Source organism: Epinephelus lanceolatus, chromosome 12 (genome assembly GCF_041903045.1).
Source record: "Epinephelus lanceolatus isolate andai-2023 chromosome 12, ASM4190304v1, whole genome shotgun sequence".
In the NCBI taxonomy this organism is placed as follows: domain Eukaryota; kingdom Metazoa; phylum Chordata; class Actinopteri; order Perciformes; family Serranidae; genus Epinephelus; species Epinephelus lanceolatus.
Genome location: NC_135745.1, coordinates 30,896,146 through 30,914,205, shown reverse-complemented (window position 1 = coordinate 30,914,205; position 18,060 = coordinate 30,896,146). Strand labels below are relative to the sequence as shown.

At 43.2% G+C, this 18,060-nt stretch overlaps 2 protein-coding genes across 2 annotated transcripts in view; one reads left to right on the top strand and one right to left on the bottom strand.

Moving 5' to 3' along the window:
* Positions 1–1,097: 1,097 nt before the first annotated feature.
* On the top strand, positions 1,098–8,148 carry LOC117271408 (G-protein coupled receptor 55). Its single transcript, XM_033649539.2, has 2 exons — positions 1,098–1,233; positions 7,114–8,148. Exon 2 carries the CDS (start codon positions 7,120–7,122, stop codon positions 7,996–7,998), a length of 879 nt encoding a protein of 292 aa, XP_033505430.2. The 5' UTR covers positions 1,098–1,233; positions 7,114–7,119; the 3' UTR covers positions 7,999–8,148.
* A 7,295-nt stretch (positions 8,149–15,443) lies between these two features.
* Positions 15,444–18,060, bottom strand: part of LOC117272465 (semaphorin-6B-like) — a 45,428-nt gene continuing 42,811 nt past the window's right edge. Inside the window, exon 17 of the mRNA XM_033651408.2 lies at positions 15,444–17,958. Within this exon, the coding sequence (XP_033507299.1) occupies positions 16,973–17,958 (986 nt within the window). The 3' untranslated portion in view covers positions 15,444–16,972. The remainder of the gene's footprint in view (positions 17,959–18,060) is intronic.

Genomic DNA, 18,060 nt, shown 5'->3' with positions numbered 1-18,060 from the left:
AATACGTGCAGACACATAAACACTGTGCGGCTCCATTGCTAATTGAATGCCTATTAAGGTGGCCGTCATTGTGCAGCGTCTGGCTTGTGTGTTTGCGGCAGCTGGACCGGCCTTCGTCCAAGCTTCCCACCCATCTGTCTGATTGGAAAGAGACACTTTGATGAAGACATGTTGACAAAATAACTCACGAATGTGGGGCGAGTTTGCCAGCACTGCATGAAGGTAGAGACAGGCCTGCAGATGTCACGATGATTTCTCAGTCTGTTTCCATTATCTGTGTTTAATTGAATACAGACACATATTAACAAAGGTTCTTTCTTGAGCAGACATTTAAAGCCTCTGGCTGTTTGATTGTGACTCACTTGTTTACAGGCTTAGCAGAATTAAAGTTATTTTTGCTTGACAGTTGATATGACAATGGAAAATAATGTAGGAGACAATGATTTTTTTTCCCAATCAGGGCTGACACACATTTTCCAAACAAAAGCCCCGAATCACCTTCAAGGTTTGTTGTCACATGTCATTTCTGGGGTCGTGATGTTTTTTTTGCTCAAGTGTGTTGACTCCTCTTTTCAGCCACCAGAACACAAACATTGACCCATTTCTCTTAACAATTTAGCCGTTGAAGAGCGTAGAGGTTGTGCTCTCAAACACGCTCATTGCGCGAGGACAAGATTTATTTTGTAATTTCCTTTTCCAGAGTGGTGTTGTCGGCGCAGCTCTTGACCTCCCAGTGTCACCTCCATCACAGAGTGGCTTTGTTTCCCATCTTCAACACCGCTGCTGACAATGAACACTTGGGTTTCACATTCAAAACACAAACGTTGTACAATATGATGCGGAGTGTGTTGAAGAAATGTAATGATAGAAACATGCCTCATGTTCCACTTAAATTCATTACAGCCACCATTTCATGACTGTAACAAAGAGGGTCACCTCACCCACATATGCATGTACTGTATATCTATTTCCAAATGCATCACTGCAGAGCCGAGTAACGTCACTGTGAAACTACCAAGGGAACTGTCTCTGTGGTCTGCTGTATCAGTAGCTTGTGCTAATCTTGCTGCTCTTTTAGCCACATTGACCGACGTGTACTGAAAAGAGAGGAAATGAGGCTGAGGTGGAGGAGTTTCACACGTACTCTCACAGTGTCATGACATAGATATGCTGGTGCAGCTACCTTAACAATCAGTTAAGCACGGTCTACGCTCATGTGAACAAGCTCATTTGGTAAGTTTTGTTTTTTATTGGATCATTGTGAAGCAACTCAAAGCTGATGATTGTTTTTCTGTCTTCCACTGTTGGTGCTAAACAGTACCCAGAGGTGTCTTTTTGGCTTGTAATTATAGGGGAACCTGTTTTGATGCTATATGGTGCCCATTTCTTGGGTGCTATAGAGTGCCTTTGACACTTTTACTTAAAAATATGAATGATTATTAAACATTACTTATGAAATGTTGGCTTTAAAGATTCAGAATCCTGTACTAAATGCTTACTGTGACACACTATATGTTACCTTTTCAAACCTAGAATATTCCCATGCCCATGGCTGGCAAAAAAGTTGAGCGCCACTGCTTTACAGGGGTAGTTCTGAGTTTTTGAAGTGGGGCTGTATGACGTACTTATCGATAGTCTGTGTATTACCTACAGCAGGTGTCAGTTGACGTGCCTTCAGTTTGGAGTGCCACCAAAGGAAGCTAAGCAAAGTTTTAAATCAAATCAAGCTCATTTACATAGCACATTCAAAGACAACTGCAGTCGACCACAGTGCTGTTCAAACTACAAGAATGACACACACATATACAGCAATATAACATGAACAGAAATATAAAACAGAATAACACTGGTAAGAACAATTGCCTATGTCAAAAGATTATAAAATACCTAAATATTAAAACCACTACAAACAACCAAAGGCCATTGAAAATATGCTATTCTTCCTGGGGTCTTCATGATTCTTCCCATGACAATACAAAACATACATACAGTAAATCACTAAAACAATAACAAGACAAATACACATAAACAAATACACAACAACAACAAAAAACGTACAATACATGCTCCATACTGAATCATCGTCTCCAATGTTGTCACATTACAGGAATGCCCTTGCCACACAATAATAATTAAAACAATTAATCTTGTCTTGTGAAAAGCGCTTCAGAAAATATTAAGTTAATTACTAAAGTTCCTTGATAAATAGTATTCTCTAAGCTTGATTTTGAAATTATCAACATTTTTCAATTTTGCAATGTAGTTGGGGAGTGAATTCCACTCTTTCATTGCCCTATACATTACCGTACGCTGCACAGACGAACTGGATTTATACAAAGTAAAGCAGCCACTAGCAGCATGTCTCGTAGAATAATTATGTGTCTCTGAACTAAAAGATAACTTCTTGTAAAACATAAATGGCGTCTTTGTTGTGATAATATTTCTCATGAAAACCATCAACAAGTACAGTAGTCTATTCTTTACATCAAGCCAAGATAGACATTCATGCATCTTTGTAACATTTGTCCAAAACCCACAAGAAAGAGCCACACGTGCTGCTTTGTTCTGAACCAGTTGCAGTTTTCTGATATTACCCGATGATGTATTGGACCAAACCACAGAACAATAATCTAAATGGGAAAGAAATAAAGCTTGAATTATTTATTTGATAGTTTGTTGTGTTAAATATTTTGTGCATCGTCTGATCACAGACAGAATGTTACCCATTTTCATCACTACTCTCTGTATTTGTTTGTCCCATGATAATTTATTATCAATTATGACTACCAGCAATTTACTTTCATTTGCCGGTTTAATTAATACATTGTTTATATTAAGATCAAGATTTGGACTTGAGCGCAAAGAGTGGTTTGTTCCAATCACCATACTAGTCGTTTTAGACACATTTAAGACAAGTTTATTACTATTGATCCAATCCAACACCAATTTCATTTCCTGATTTAAATTTATATTTAAATCATCAATTGTTGTTTCTCCTAAATAAATGGTTGAATCATCAGCATACATTGACATATGAGCTTTTTCTAATACAAGAGGAAAGTCATTTGTAAAAATAGAGTACAGAAGAGGCCCAAGGCAACTTCTTTGAGGCACTCCCTGTTTCACATGTTTAATGGCCTTTTTTAGGTGGCTGATACACATCTTGCTGCTGCTTCCTTCCACTTAGCCTCCAAACCCAGGTTGCACCAACCGCCATCTACTTTTTGTAATACACTGATTATAGATAAGCACTTCATACATCACCCAAACTATCCCTTTAATGTGTTACCCTTAGAAAGTTCAATGTTTGTAGGCTGTTTTAATGCTGTGTTTGTACTTTTTCCCCAGTACATTAAACTAAACTAAGCTGAGGAACCAGTACCGAAACTCTCAAGACAGATATGAGGGCTTAAAAAGTTCTGCATTGGTTCTTCAGCTGGGTGTTGTTAACTGGGGAAGGAGGAGAACCTCTAAAGAACCACAGAGGGCCTTAAAAAGTTTATTTGCATTGCACTGCACTGCGATATAGAATCTCAACCTACGTCAAAGAACCACTCAGGAAACAGCATTATCCTGTGTGTGGGTGTGTGTCTGTGTCTGTGTGTGGATGTGACGTATAGATGATGAGGTTATCGAGAAATAACTCTTATTATGGTTTGTTTTTAAATACTTTGGAAGTGATGACTTAAAAAGGGCAGAGTCAGGAGTTCATCTTTTATGTGAGAGGAAATTATTGTCAGTTGCTGAATGATAATCGCCACAGTGATTTCTGCTAGGATAACATTCTCATACAGTGTTCAATTCAGTTCAATCAATTTTATTTATAAAGCCCAATATCACAAATCACAATTTGCCTCACAGGGCTTTACAGCATACGACATCCCTCTGTCCTCAGGACCCTCACAGCGGATAAGGAAAAACTCCCCTAAAACCCTTTAACGGGGAAAAAAAACGGTAGAAACCTCAGGAAGAGCAACTGAGGAGGGATCCCTCTTCCAGGACGGACAGACGTGCAATAGATGTCGTACAGAACAGATCAGCATAATAAATTAACAGTAATCCATATGACACAATGAGACAGAAAGAGAGAGAGAGAGAGAGAGAGAGAGAGAGAGAGAGAGAGATGCAGGTAATGACAGTAGCTTACAACAACATTATTGAAAGTAATAATATTATAGTTATAGTTCTGGCTACTGTGGTACAATATGTTGAAAGTATATTAATATCTGGCAGTATACATGTGTGACAATAGTCATATGTGCATAATAACAGTAGAAGTATGACTAATGACTAATGATAACAGCAGCAGCAGGAGGCATCTGGCAGGACCACAGCAGCAGCACAACTACACACGTCACACTATCCAGGCACCGCTGCGATATGAGTTAACCTGAGAGACAGTGGAGCACAAAGGCTCCGGAGAAGAAGCCGAGTTAGTGACATCCAGAATGGCCGAGTTAGCAAGATGCAGTAACAGGACATGAGAGGGGGAGAAGGTGCCCAGTGTATTAGAGGTCCTCCGGCAGACTAGGCCTAAGTCAGCCTAACTAGGGGCTGGTACAGGGCAAGCCTGAGCCAGCCCTAACTATAAGCTTTATCAAAGAGGAAAGTCTTAAGTCTAGTCTTAAATGTGGAGACGGTGTCTGCCTCCCGGACCGTAACGGGAAGATGATTCCACAGGAGAGGAGCCTGATAGCTAAAGGCTCTGGCTCCTGATCTACTTTTGGAGACTTTAGGGACCACGAGTAACCCTGCGTTCTCAGAGCGCAGTGTTCTGGTGGGATAATATGGCACTATGAGCTCTCTAAGATATGACGGAGCTTGACCATTTAGAGCTTTATAAGTTAACAGTAGGATTTTAAATTCAATTCTGGATTTTACAGGGAGCCAGTGCAGAGAAGCTAAAACAGGAGAAATATGATCTTGTTTCTTAGTTTCTGTTAGTACACGTGCTGCTGCATTCTGAATTAGCTGGAGAGTTTTTAAAGACTTACTAGAGCTACCTGATAATAGGGAGTTACAGTAATCCAGCCTTGAGGTAACAAAAGCGTGGACCAATTTTTCTGCATCTTTTCGGGTCAGGATAGGCCTAATTTTCGCAATATTACACAGATGAAAAAATGCAGTCCGTGAGGTTTGTTTTAAATGAGAATTAAAAGACAAATCTTGATCAAATGTTACTCCGAGGTTTCTTACGGTAGTGCTAGAGGCCAGAGCAATGCCATCTAGAGAAACTATGTCATATAAAATTAAAGGATTGCTTCACGGTTTTTAAATCTCATACGCTCATATGTATGTTGAAACAGTTGCTGTAATCATTGCTCTCATCCTCACTGGTCATGAAGAGATGCTTCACTGAGATTCCAGCGTAAGCGACGGGGAGTCCACAGAACAGCTTTTGTGCAAAAACTTATTCTAAACTTTTTCAAAATTAATATCCTCTCATTTTTCATAGTGATTTTGCCACGAGTAACGTCGCTTGAGCCAGCATCCGTTGGTCGTGGAGATGTTTGTAAATGAAAAAAAAAAGTTTGGGCATGGAGTTATCTCATAAAGGCTTACTGTCTGCGTAGTGTCACCACATTCTGTAGATTCAGACACACCAAACCTACATCAAAGAACTAATAGCGACGAAGGCTAAGTGTTGTGTTGCTTCACATTGCGTGTGTCTCAGCTAAACAGTTGCACTTGAACACACCACAAAGATTACAGCCAACGACCACCTAGCACATAGGTCCTGCACCTGTGTAGGAGAAAATAACTTTTCATAGCAGCAGGCTAACATAGTCTGTATTTGTCATTCAAAGAGGAAAACTGGAAATGACTGATGACTGAATGAACAACTGAAATTCAATTTTTTTCACTCTGTTGTCATATACACACAGCCCGGAAATACACACACATGCAAAAACAGGACCTAAACATGCCTTAAGTGCAGAGATGTCAGAGTGAGGGGGCTCAGTGCCTTGCTCGAGGGCATCTCGTCAGTGCACAGGAGGCGAACTAACAGCTCTCCAGCTACCAGCTACGTGCCATACTTGGTTTGTACAGAGACTGGTGACCCTCTGGTGCCCAATTCATGTCCCTGTGTACCCTTTTTCTATTGGCACTCTTGGCTGCGCCGATTTTTGTTTCCATTGTCAGTGTAGACACGCCGTCCCATGCTAAGCCGCACCAGACATGGACCTTCATGAGCAAGTAACAAAACGTGTAGCTCAGCATTTGACGTAAACAGTGACGTGGGAGGGAAGCCGCGGCTGGTCAGTCCTTCGGCAATTCTCTCATAAATCGGCCCGTCCTTCACCGTCCCCGTCATCTGACGGTTAATGGCCTCTTTGTTTGTGAGGGCAAGGAGGGTGCGCAATTCCTTGTCTCCCCAGTTGCTCATCTTTACTGTAGTGTCTGTCAGGTTTGCGTTTCCCTCATGCTACTGTTTCCTGTTTATCCACCGCCAGTGGGTTGCACGTGCAGTGTCATCAGCAGCTCCTCCCACAAGTCTTCAACAGCCCCTCCCGTGGTGGAAGGCCGCCTCTGTCTTTTTAAACTAAAGGGTTCAGCCAATATGACTACCCACCAGGCGGAAAATTGGGCACCTCAGATCAACTCGCTAATCCAGCTCTGTGTGTCTAAACACTCGCAGCTTGCCGGCAAAACGGCCCAACATTCATGGAAAATCTGGCAGTGTAAAAGGGGCTTGTGAAAGCTGTGGCTTGGTGTGTCAGGGCCTATGACTCAGATCCACCCCTCGCTCCTCTACAGCTCCAAAAATCCAAGATTATGACAGACAAAATGTCAAATTGGAGGCAATGGGGGATGTAACGACAGCTGTGTCCAATGTTTTTATTCAGTCTATGGTAAAATCGCTGGAGGTTTCTTTGAACAGGAAGAACGATTACAGCGAGCAAAAAGTGTTTAGATGTACATATGGGCATGTGAGCATTGTTGTAAGACTGATTTGAAAATATGTGAAGCTGTCCTTCACATACAGTGAGATCCTGTAAGCTTTACTGAATAGTCATTAACAGTATGTGTCTCTTTGGAGTTGCATCTCAATATGTATTCCCTCTTTAAACTAACATACTAATCATTTTTCAATCTGGACACTTTTTACAGACAAGTATGTGCAACGACACCACCAACACCACCAACACCACCAACATCACCAACTCTAATTGCAAGGTGGAGCCCCTTCAGGGTGTGGGTTACAGTGTTGTGTTCCTCCTGGGTTTCCTTGTCAATGCTTCGGCTCTGCGTGTCTTCATCGCCAAACGGCACTTCTGGACAGACACCCACGTCTACATGTTCAACCTGGCCATAGCTGATTCTGCCCTCATCCTCTTCCTTCCATTTAGGGTCTGGGATGCCTTCTTCTGTCTGCCCAGGACTGTCCTGTGTACTGTCCTCATTTTCATACATTTCATCAACATGTACGCCAGCATCATGACCACAACGGCCATCAGTGTCCAACGTTACCTTCTTATAAGTTTCCCACTGCAGGCCAGGTCATGGAGGAAGAGGAAAGAGATAGCCTTTGCTGTGTGTTTGGTCTTATGGGGACTTCTTGTGACAGTATGTGCTGTATTTCGAAAGGACAATTACCCTCCAAAACTCTGGACCTGTTATGAAAGATGTAAAAATTTACCACTTAAACCAGAATTTCTAGTCATTCTGTTACTTCTAGGCTTCCTCACTCCACTGTTGATCATCGTCTTCTGTTCCAGCCGCATCATCTATATTCTGTTAAAGGACAATAACAAGTCAGAGGAAAAGAGAAGCACCATTGGCATAGTAACAACAAACATGGTTGTGTTCATCTTCTGCTATACGCCGATTCATATCAGCTTTCTTGTCAACTACTTTTCCAAAGTACCCCCAAACTGGCAGTCTGTGTACTTACCTGCACACATGTTTTTACTTGTGGCTGAATGGATCGCCTCCACAAACTGCTGCTTTGACTCCATCAGTTATTTTTTTCTACTGAAACGGTTTTATTCATAAGTCTGTGGGAGTTCAAGCAGTTATGTGTAATTATTTCAGACTGCGTGATATAAAATAAATGATGTTGTTAAAGGGGTACTCCACTGATCTTACGCATCATGTTCAGTTTACAGGTCACGAGGAGTACCAATTAGCCTGTGTAATGTGCCTCTGGAGGGAGTTTAAAAATGAATAAATATTCTCACATTTTTGACATAAACCTGCATCACAGTCTGGAGGAGTGGCGTTTGAGGGACGGCGGCGTACAGTAGGGGGAGCCTATTTATACTGTGTGTTAAAATGCATCCTGGGTGATCTGATCACAAGTGGACAGCGCTAAATAAACAACCATACAGACGCACTGTGATCCGATCACTCAAACCACTTGCAGAGGTGGTCTGAGATGCATTTGATCACATATCTTTTGTAGTGTAAATGCAAATGTTTGCTGCAAGGCTGCCCCCCGACTAAGAATTTTCCTAGTTGACCAATAGTCGTCATTTAGAGGCATTAGCTGACTAGTCGCCTGCATGTTTACGATGTTAATTTAATTATTAAATCATATATTTGTCTGTAACTTGTCCTGTTTTTCCTGATGTCGCAAAATTACCTGACTTCACTTTTGTATTTGACATTTCTTGCTGATTTATTATAATGAATTGTAGGCTGTGTGTAACAGGGTCAATTATACAGCAGTAAAATGTGTAACAAAGTAAAATGTACATTTGGATGTTATAATTACACAAGATGTGTTTCAGTTGTTATTACCTGACACACTGAGGCCTCCATAGTCAATATGTGGAACATCTGATACTCAGTTTCTGTACCTCTACCTTCACGTTTGGGGGCACCCCACCTATAAAGTGGTCTCTCTTGCCTTATCTCTCCCCTTGTGCTGTCAGGTATGTTTTCTGTGTTTTATTGTACTGAACTGAATGTAACATGGCTGCCCTTTTGCTGTTGTGCTCCACGGGAGAGGGGCTGGAGTTAATATGGTTGTAATTGACGGAGGATTTTGTTTTCACCTCTTGCTGTCTGGAATAAACGGAGATCGCCTCCACAGATATCCACGGTCTGGGCCCCCTTATATCAACACAATGCAGACAACACTAGAGTCCAATGGTTGCACATGTAAAAATGAACTTTCCAGCTAGTTTCATGTGACTCATCAGTTCCCAGTGGGTTAATTGATTTATGGTTACACCCCATTTGAAAAGTAACACTGAGTTTTATAGAACATTTGTTTAACTCATGACATGAAAGTAAGGTTAATAATACAACTTAGATCAGAAAATCTTCAGTTTTACTCAAATTAGTTGAGGCAGAAATTAATACACCCCACAACAAAAACTACTACATCTCATATTTTGTATGACCATCAGTTCCAAAAACATTTATCTTGGTCTCATCACTCCAGAGTACAGAGTCCCAGTAGTCTTTATCTTTTTCAGCATGGGCCCTGGCAAATTCTAGGTGGGCTTTTTTTGTGCATGGGCTTCAGGAGAGGCTTCCTTCGTGGTGGACAACACCCACGGTAAACAGCCACCCCAGTTTGGCTTTCAACCTACTTTAGCAAACTGCAGTGAACTTGCATGGCGATTTTCTTCAACCCTTCTCATCAGAAGACGCTCCTATTTAGGTGTTAACCTCCGTGGACGGCCAACTTTTGCTACTGTATTCTGCCTGATAAGTAAAGCTTTGCTGATCTTCTTGTAGCCTTCTCGCTTGTGTAAAGAAATAATTTTCTTTCTCAGGTCTTGTGACATTTCTCTTCCATGTAGTGCCATTGCTGACAGCATGAAATGAGAAGGGGTTTTCTTTGTTAAGTAACGCTGTTTTATAGTCAACTGCCTGCTGCACACCTGTTTAATGAGTAATTAGATGCACCTGTGGTTGAATTCTTGTTGTAGTCTAAACTTTAGCTTAGCTCCTGAGACTTTCATTGGGGTGTACTCACTTTTGCAACATGGTCTTGAATGAATTTGTTAGGAAAATTAATTTTTTTGTGTGTGCAAATTAACAAATCTAGTTTGCAATCAATGGCCCACATTTGCGGGAGTATTTTGTAGTATAGTATCCCATAGAAAATGTTGACTCTGAAAGCAAACTAAAGGCTTTCTGACATATCTGTCGGGGTGTACTCATTTATGCTGAGCACTGTATATAGTTGTTGCTGTATAAACTCTCTAGCTGCTTTAGGGATGTTCATGGGCATAAGTGTGTGTGTGCGTGTGTGTGTTGTGGGATATAAATATCTGTTATGTAACTCACTCAACCTTTTGTTGACCTTACTGCACTCTGTGTGATGTTCAAAGCATCATATCAAAGCAGAGAACAAGGGCTATTCTCATCTCTGCCCCAGACCTCTCAACAAAACTACTGTCTGCGTCCAGCTCAGCAGCACAGACAGACAACGTCCAGTCAATGCACAGCCAGGCACCCATGGGAGTTCAAGCGTCTCACTCCCTCACAGAGGCGAAATGAAGGCCAGTGTCCAGCTCCCTCTTGTGGCGAGGAGAGTAAATCCTTGAGAGATTTTTCCGCTGCGTCTCTGCTCTGAAGCTGATGTGAAGTCTGAACCTGCCAACCTGGTGACAAATGTGTCTCCTTTATAGAAAATAAACTGCAATAATGGCATCACTTGAGACTGCTGTGAAGTAACGTAATTGTGTTTGTAAATGTGTGTATATGTGTGGGCACGCGTTTGATGATATGCATTTATTTCAGTGGGTGCATTCGGAACCACACTCGACAACATTAGCAGTCAATTATATAATGCCATTTAATAGCAGTACTCCAAAGATCGATGGTTATTATAACAGCAGTATCTTAGCAACTGCAAAAAAAAAAAAAAAAAAAAAAAAGGAAAGAAAAGAGAAAAAAAAAAACCTCAGCAGGCATCAGTCAAATGAGAAGGCTCAGTTCTGGCTGAGATCAGGCCTGCGACTCTACTCTAATAACAGGAAACAGCTGAGCTCAGCAGTCAGCCAAAGTCACGTAAACACTGTACATACATCTTATTCACAGCATTGTCACCGAAGAGAGAAAAAAACCTCACACTTCAAACACAGTCCTGTCTCAGAAGAGCATCAACGACCTCCAGGGTGATTATTTACACTATTCACACGATACAGAACAGCTCCTTTTCAAAATGCAAAAACAAAAACAGAAAAAGTTTTTTGTGCTTTTCCTTATTACTGCACAGTATAATTACTATCAACAAAAAAAAATAATGAGTACATTCATTCAATCACGATGCTGACGAGTATTTTCAAGATCTCCCAGTATGGCAGTTGGTTGACGATGACAGACGGACAATCACTAGACCGCAGAACAAGACGAAAAAGTCCAGAATCAGGACAGATATGACAGGAAATGAGATACACAGTGTTCCCTCGCAGCTTCTCAGTCCATTTGAAGGTTTGTTTATGAACTACTTATAAATCATTATCATTACACATTCTGGAATAAACACGGCTCATGTCATGGCATCGGTGAATACATTGCAGTGTGATCATAAAAGGCATGACAAAGTGTTCGTTCTTACATATTTACAGTACATAAGTGTGGCATGGAAGTAGTTTATAAACAGACCCTCAAACACTGCTGGTAGCATTCAGCGTCATCCGGACAGACAGGGGGAGCTGAAACAAACAATTCCAACAGTACAAGCCGACATCTAAATTAAAAAAATAATATATCACATTCAGCATGTAAAGGTCAAAGGCATACATATTACAAGTATACTGCAGTAAGTGAGTGCACAGTACACGAGGTGCACTGCTGACTGAAATGGTCTTCATGGCACTTTAAAACAAGTTTCTCTCAGTTTTTTGCTTCAGTAATCAGGCATCGGTAAATCATTCATGGTTTTGGCACACAGATGTTAAAAAAAGAGGAGTTTTAAAGGAATACTTCACCCACAAAATGACCATTTGTAAATCGATGAGTCATGGCATGCTACTTTGAATTTGTGAGGAAAACTTTGTTTTACTCGTGCGCCTCTGTGGAAAATTAAACATATTGATTTAATGATTGACCAGGGACCACGTCTAACAACAGCAACGCTATGCCAAAACATCACTTTACAAGCTCTCACACAACTCCTGCAGTATGATCCAAGTGTCATTTATCCAGTCATATACTAAGTACTTCCCAAACGCAAGCTTCTTGAATACAATAGACAGAAGGTTGATATTGCTGTGCAAGAGCAAGGCCACTATATACAATCTGTCGCCTTTCTTTCTTATTTTTCATCTTCCGTATAAATTTCGCCGTGAAACTCGTCTCGCAGCGTTGCCAACACACAGGCAAAACAATACATGTGAAAAACGAATGGTGTGCTATGACTTTCCTCAGAGATTTGCCTCGTGGTTTTTACAAAATTCGTGAAAAAACTATAAAATATCTAATTCGAAATGATTGGAGATCGCCGAGAAATCGACTTTAAATCACTCCTCTTTGAGGCCACACCAAATCGCCATACTCTCATGTAGGAAAATGAGTTAAAGTTTAAACAGCTCACAAGACTCCAGACTTTATTGGACCAAATGGGCATTTTGATATCTAGTATGTTTTTTAAGAAATCACAGTTTACTTTTCATGTTTTTCACACTTTTCAGGTTTTATAATGGGTGTCTATGGGACAGAGCTAGAGTGGTGACATCATCGCTAGAGTGTGGAGGAGCAGCTTTTCTGAACAAATTGCTCTCACTGCCACAATTTTCACTCTACATACACATCATGTATACAGAGGCACACGTCTGCATTACCTGCTGCAAGGTCATAAATGAGGTCATTATATTACAGCTTCTGAGCAAGTTCTGCAATGGTGCTGATTACAGCAAGACCACTTAGACCGTTTCTCCTTAGTACTTAGTTCAGTGTCCACAGTTTAATACATTCAGTGTCATACTGACATTTGGCCATGTTGTAGTGCTAGTTTACTGTCTCAGTCAAGTAGCTGTCTGTTACGCTGGATTTCCACTGGATGCGTGTCCGTTGCGGAACGGCAGCGCTGGTTATCCGCTGCATGCTCCGCCGTCCGTCAATACCCACCGGCTGCGTTTGCTGTGCGGTGTGGTGTAGCTCCGCCGGAAGACATCTCGTTGTGCTCCGGCGTCCGGCAAAAATAGAAGTCCTGCGTATCTGTTCCGGAGGGCTCCGGAGTGCCGGAGCTGAGACGGAGCCGGAACGCAGCACAGCCGCAGCTGGTGGAAACGCACACATTGACTAGAATGGAATCCTAGCTGCCGTGCCGGAGCGGAGACGTAACCAAAACGCATCTGGTGGAAATTGGCCTTTAGTCACTCACTCTGCACTTAGTCACTTTTACTTTGAACAGCACTTCAGAGAAAAACCCTTGTGCCGAAAATTCACTGTACTTAAAAATAAAGTGTTTTTTACAAACTTGACACGTTTGTGAGTCACTTGTGGTCCATTGACACACTTTTGGACCACAACCCAACAGTTGGTAAACCACTGACTTAGACCTTCCTGTCCTATTGTTGCAACAAGTATGTTTGAATGAGTTTACGTTTTGAAGCACTTTGCTCAGCAGGGGCAACTGACTGCTTTAATAACTGTAATAATAACCTAAAATTGTGAGCGCAGCGCTTGTCGAGCTCACTGTGTGCACTGAACCAGCGGCAAATGCAGCTTAAACTGGATTGTGTCTGAGAGGGGCTTAACTGGAAGAGTTCATGTAAGTTAAGTTAATCATATTGGGCTGTTTTGGGGCCTTCTCCAGCACTGCTGCCCCACGCACAGCGCGTGGTGAGCCAAAATGCATGTGTTTGGGAAGCCATCTTGGGTTTTTTTGGAGCCAGCATTGACCATATTTGGACTGGAGGAGCTTTCCACTATTTTCATCTCTCCTTAAGAAACTCTTAAGTCTCTCAAAAGTCCTCCTCCTCCTCCTCCTCCTCCTCCTCCTAACAGCCCACTAAGTGCAGTTTGTTTAGGCAGGTGTGAACACAGCAATCACACATCAAAACAATGAACAACAAATGAACTCTGGTGCGGTTCGTTTGTGGTGAGAACGTGTTCCGACCTCGATCTGAACCAACTGCAGTCACATGACACATTGTTTGGGTTAAATATGAGCATGTTACAGTCCTGGAGGATTATTAATGTGCACCTCCTCCTGTACTGCCTTAATATGCACATTCAACACATCCAATGCATCAAAACATTGTTTTTTAGTTGGAGCCGCGCCTCGTTTTCAAACTGTATGGTTTGACTAAAATGAACAATGACAGCAATATAGTCCACGATGAGCAGCGCTAAAATCAACCTGCGTAGTTGTCCCTCCAGTGTGACATTAGAAAGTGTCACATTTATCTTGCAAGTGTAGTCTTCTTCAACGTTTGGTTTACTTCCAGGAAATCCTGACCAATCAAGTGTAGCTTTCTCGTGGAGGCATTTTATGTGGTCCACTTGTAAATGCTGCCGTGAGAACATGAAACTGGTCACTGATTCGGACCAAAGCAAGACAACTCCACGTCTGAAAGCACCCCCAGACTGAAGCAATGCCTGGCAGACAGCCTGTCATTCAAGTAGCGCCACACTTAATCATGCGTAACTTTAAGCCTTAATAAAATGTTAACAGGTTAGCTATATAAATATTCCCCCCCGTACAGTCATGAATGTTAACGTTAGCTTTAGAGAACAAAACTAGACTGTAAGCATGTTTATATCTGCTCTAAAGTTGGGCATTTCTAACATGGAGGTCTGTAAGGATAGACTCACTTTTAGAGCCACCATCTAGTGGCCATTAGAGGAACTGCAGTTTTTGGCACTTCTACCTTGGCTTCATTTTTCAGCCCTGGACGTCGCCACTTGGAAGCGCTGAGCACATGACTTGATTATTGGACTTGGACATACTGCACAAGTTGTGTGAGATTTTGTAAACAGATGTTTTGATAGTATGGCTGTTGTGAGACGTTGTCCCCAAGCAATGAATGGATCAATATGTTCGTCGTTTACCGTGGTGCATGAGAGAAAAACAAAATCTTCCTTGAGATTCAGGGCAACATGGTGTGACTATCTGATATACAAATGGTCATTTTGTGGGTGAAGTATCCTTTTAAGCATCTTGGTGATTTCAATCTTGGAGCAGGTCGATATGAAACATATGAAAACAGATTTTCATACATTAATAGCTATAATGACATGATAATGTCTATTTTTGTTTGCAAGCTAGTGCCTGATATCATTTTTTTGGAGTTACTGTTTGTCTTACATTATCTAAATTAAAGTTTACTATGTACAGATAAACCATATATTGCTGCTCACCACAAGGTCAGCACAAACCAGTGTTCATTCGTCCGCCACTGACCAGGACTGAAAATCAAGTCATCCGGTCAGTTATAGCAAATTCTCATTATTTTCCACAGTCGTCGTGGGTGCACGTCATCTCATCAAGTCTTACTTGCTTTTTACTTCTGTCTTCTTTATCTTGTCTCTTTTTATGACTTCCATCTCCGCGCTAACACACTCACACCATGTTGTGTTGATCTAATCGCCGACCACTTCATGGCACCGGACACTTTGATGGGCTGAATATATAGTCCCATTTGCCTGCTGGGAACATTTCCATTACCCCTATTGGCTTCGAGTTAGGCCACAGGTTTCAGTCATTGCCACTGTAACTGTCACTTTGTTCTGTATCACGTCTGCGAGACCTTGACCCACTGTGGGCTTAAGGGGAAATTTTGCCCAATAAAACCTGACTGTGTTCTATAATTCAGCATTAATGAATGTGTGCGTGTGTGTGTGTGTGTGTGTGTGTAAAAACCCTAAGGTGACAGTGAAGGACACGGTGTTCATATATTGCAGTGCCTTTACTTTAAATCCTCTCTTTCTTCCTTCCTTCCTGTCTGGCTCTGATTTTTCAGTCAGTCCAGCGTTCGGGTGCAATCTCCCCCGACGTCCTTGTGGAATTATTGGTCATTAAAGAGTACATGGAGTGTAAGGAGGAGGCAAACGAATAGAGCGATGGACGGCTGAGATGCCGTCATTTACAGAGAGCATGCGGTTGGCAGAAATAGTGCTGACATTTCAGTCCTGCACTCTGCTCTCCAACGACGTGAGTTATAGTCCTATATCCCCGTGAGACAGGTTCGAGGCATTTGGCACACACGTCGTGCTTCTTGTACACACAGAATACTAAATACCCTCCGTCACCTGTTCAAAAACATGTAAGCGTCGACTGTGTGTGTGCAGCAAAGAGGGAGAGAAGAAGAAAAGAGACAGAGAGAAAGATTCCTCGTCCTCCATTAGATTTGTGTTTACAGTCAGATTGACTTCAGTCTTTTGTCCGATGAGTCGCCTGCAGCTTCAGATACTTTTACGGCATTCAGATTTTGCAATTTCACTTCAAGTACCTAGTTGGCAATCAGACCAACAGGTAATATAGCATGGAACAGATGGGTGGCAGTCTTGTTAATGTTATCCAAGAGGGGGAGAGCATCCCACTCCTGCAGCAGTATTCGACTGGCTCTGCAGCCTTAGTTATTCTGCACAGAGAAGGCAGCTTGTAAGAGCCATGTCCATCTTTGTCTCTGTCATCTCTGCCCCCCCTCCCCGTTCAGTCTTTCCTTCTTTGTTTCTTTCCTTGCTTCCTTCTCTTTCCTCCCTCCTCCTGCTGCCGCTGAGTAGCAGGAGAGAGGCAACTCTGCAATGCAGACACAGCAACAACCTCAGTCCATCTGACCAATTAGTGTGAGCCAGGATATGAGTGGCAGACCCAGCAGCCAGTCATAAAGAGAGACTCATCATGGGGCGTGACGGGGAGGGGGGGTGGGGGGGTTGCCTGAGAGACTGACAGGGGAGATCAGAGGGGCTGAATGACAAAAAAAGATGTGGGGAAAAGAGAAAGGAAGGGAGAGGGGAATAGACAGAATGAGGAGGAGAGAGAAAAGAGAGAGCTATGTAAATAAAACAGAGAGTGTTGAACATGGAGAAGCTCGCGTCCGCTTCATTCCCTCAAGAGTCACTGGCCAGCCTGAGTCCTATCACTGCAGTTCTTCTTGCTCATCAGCTGGCTGAGATCCACCAGCTCGCCCAGCTCCCCTCGTTCCAGGGCCCCTCGCAGCAGAGCCCTGCTCAGCCCGGGGGTGTGTTGCTGGGACACGTAAGCCTGGCTGCTGGGAGCTGGCATGGATGGTGGAGGCAGGGGGACGGGGACCATGCCGTGGCTGCTGAGGATGTATCCCTCCGGGGCTGGCCAACGCAAAGGCAGCGGCTCGCCGTACTCCATGGGGGCGCTGGGTGCTGAGACCACCCTCCGGCGCTCAGGCGAGTCCTGGGGGGTCATGGGGTACACATATTCTCCTGCAGACTTCCTGAGAGGGGCTTTGGGTGTCCCCCTCACTGCTTTTTCTTGCTTGCTCAGGCAGACGTAGTGCTGGCGTGGCGTGTCATTCCCTCGGCTCTCACCGCCGTGTCTCCCGCCTCCCCCTTGCTGGAAGAGTCTGGTGGTCAGATAGACAGACGGGGGGATGCGGCAAGGTGAACCCAGACCCACAGAGCCTCCACCCAGGTACGTCTGGCTGGTGTCCCACCCTCCAGAGTTGGAGTCAGACAGTCGTAGGCCTCTGCGCTTCTGCTGCGGCGTGTGCTCCGGGGTTGGCAGGAAACCCGGGTCAAGCTCCCCTGACTTCACCCAGCCATTGGGCATAACAAACAGGGTTTCCCCACCTTGAGTGCAAGGGCGCTCCCCGCCTCCTTGCCGTGTCACGCTGAGAACAGAGCCTCCCATCCCACCGCCGTTACTCAGCAAGCCTCTTTCGCGCCGCTGGATGGAGGACTGGGAGGAGGTGCCGTGGCGACGGTTGGTGGGCTTGTGGGCCATGATCCAGCAGACGGCGAGGCCGGAGAGCGCCGCCCCGATGGTGAACGCAGACACTGCAGACGCCACGAGCAGGTTGAGGGAGACCAAGCTCTCCGGTTCGATCAGCAAACTCTGCTGCAGAATTCCTGAAGATAAAGAGACACAATTATGAAGGTGGCATTTAGTAGAACAGTAAAGCATCGCCTCTCGATGTCTGTCCACAGGGTGCAGTTTTAAATTATCATCAT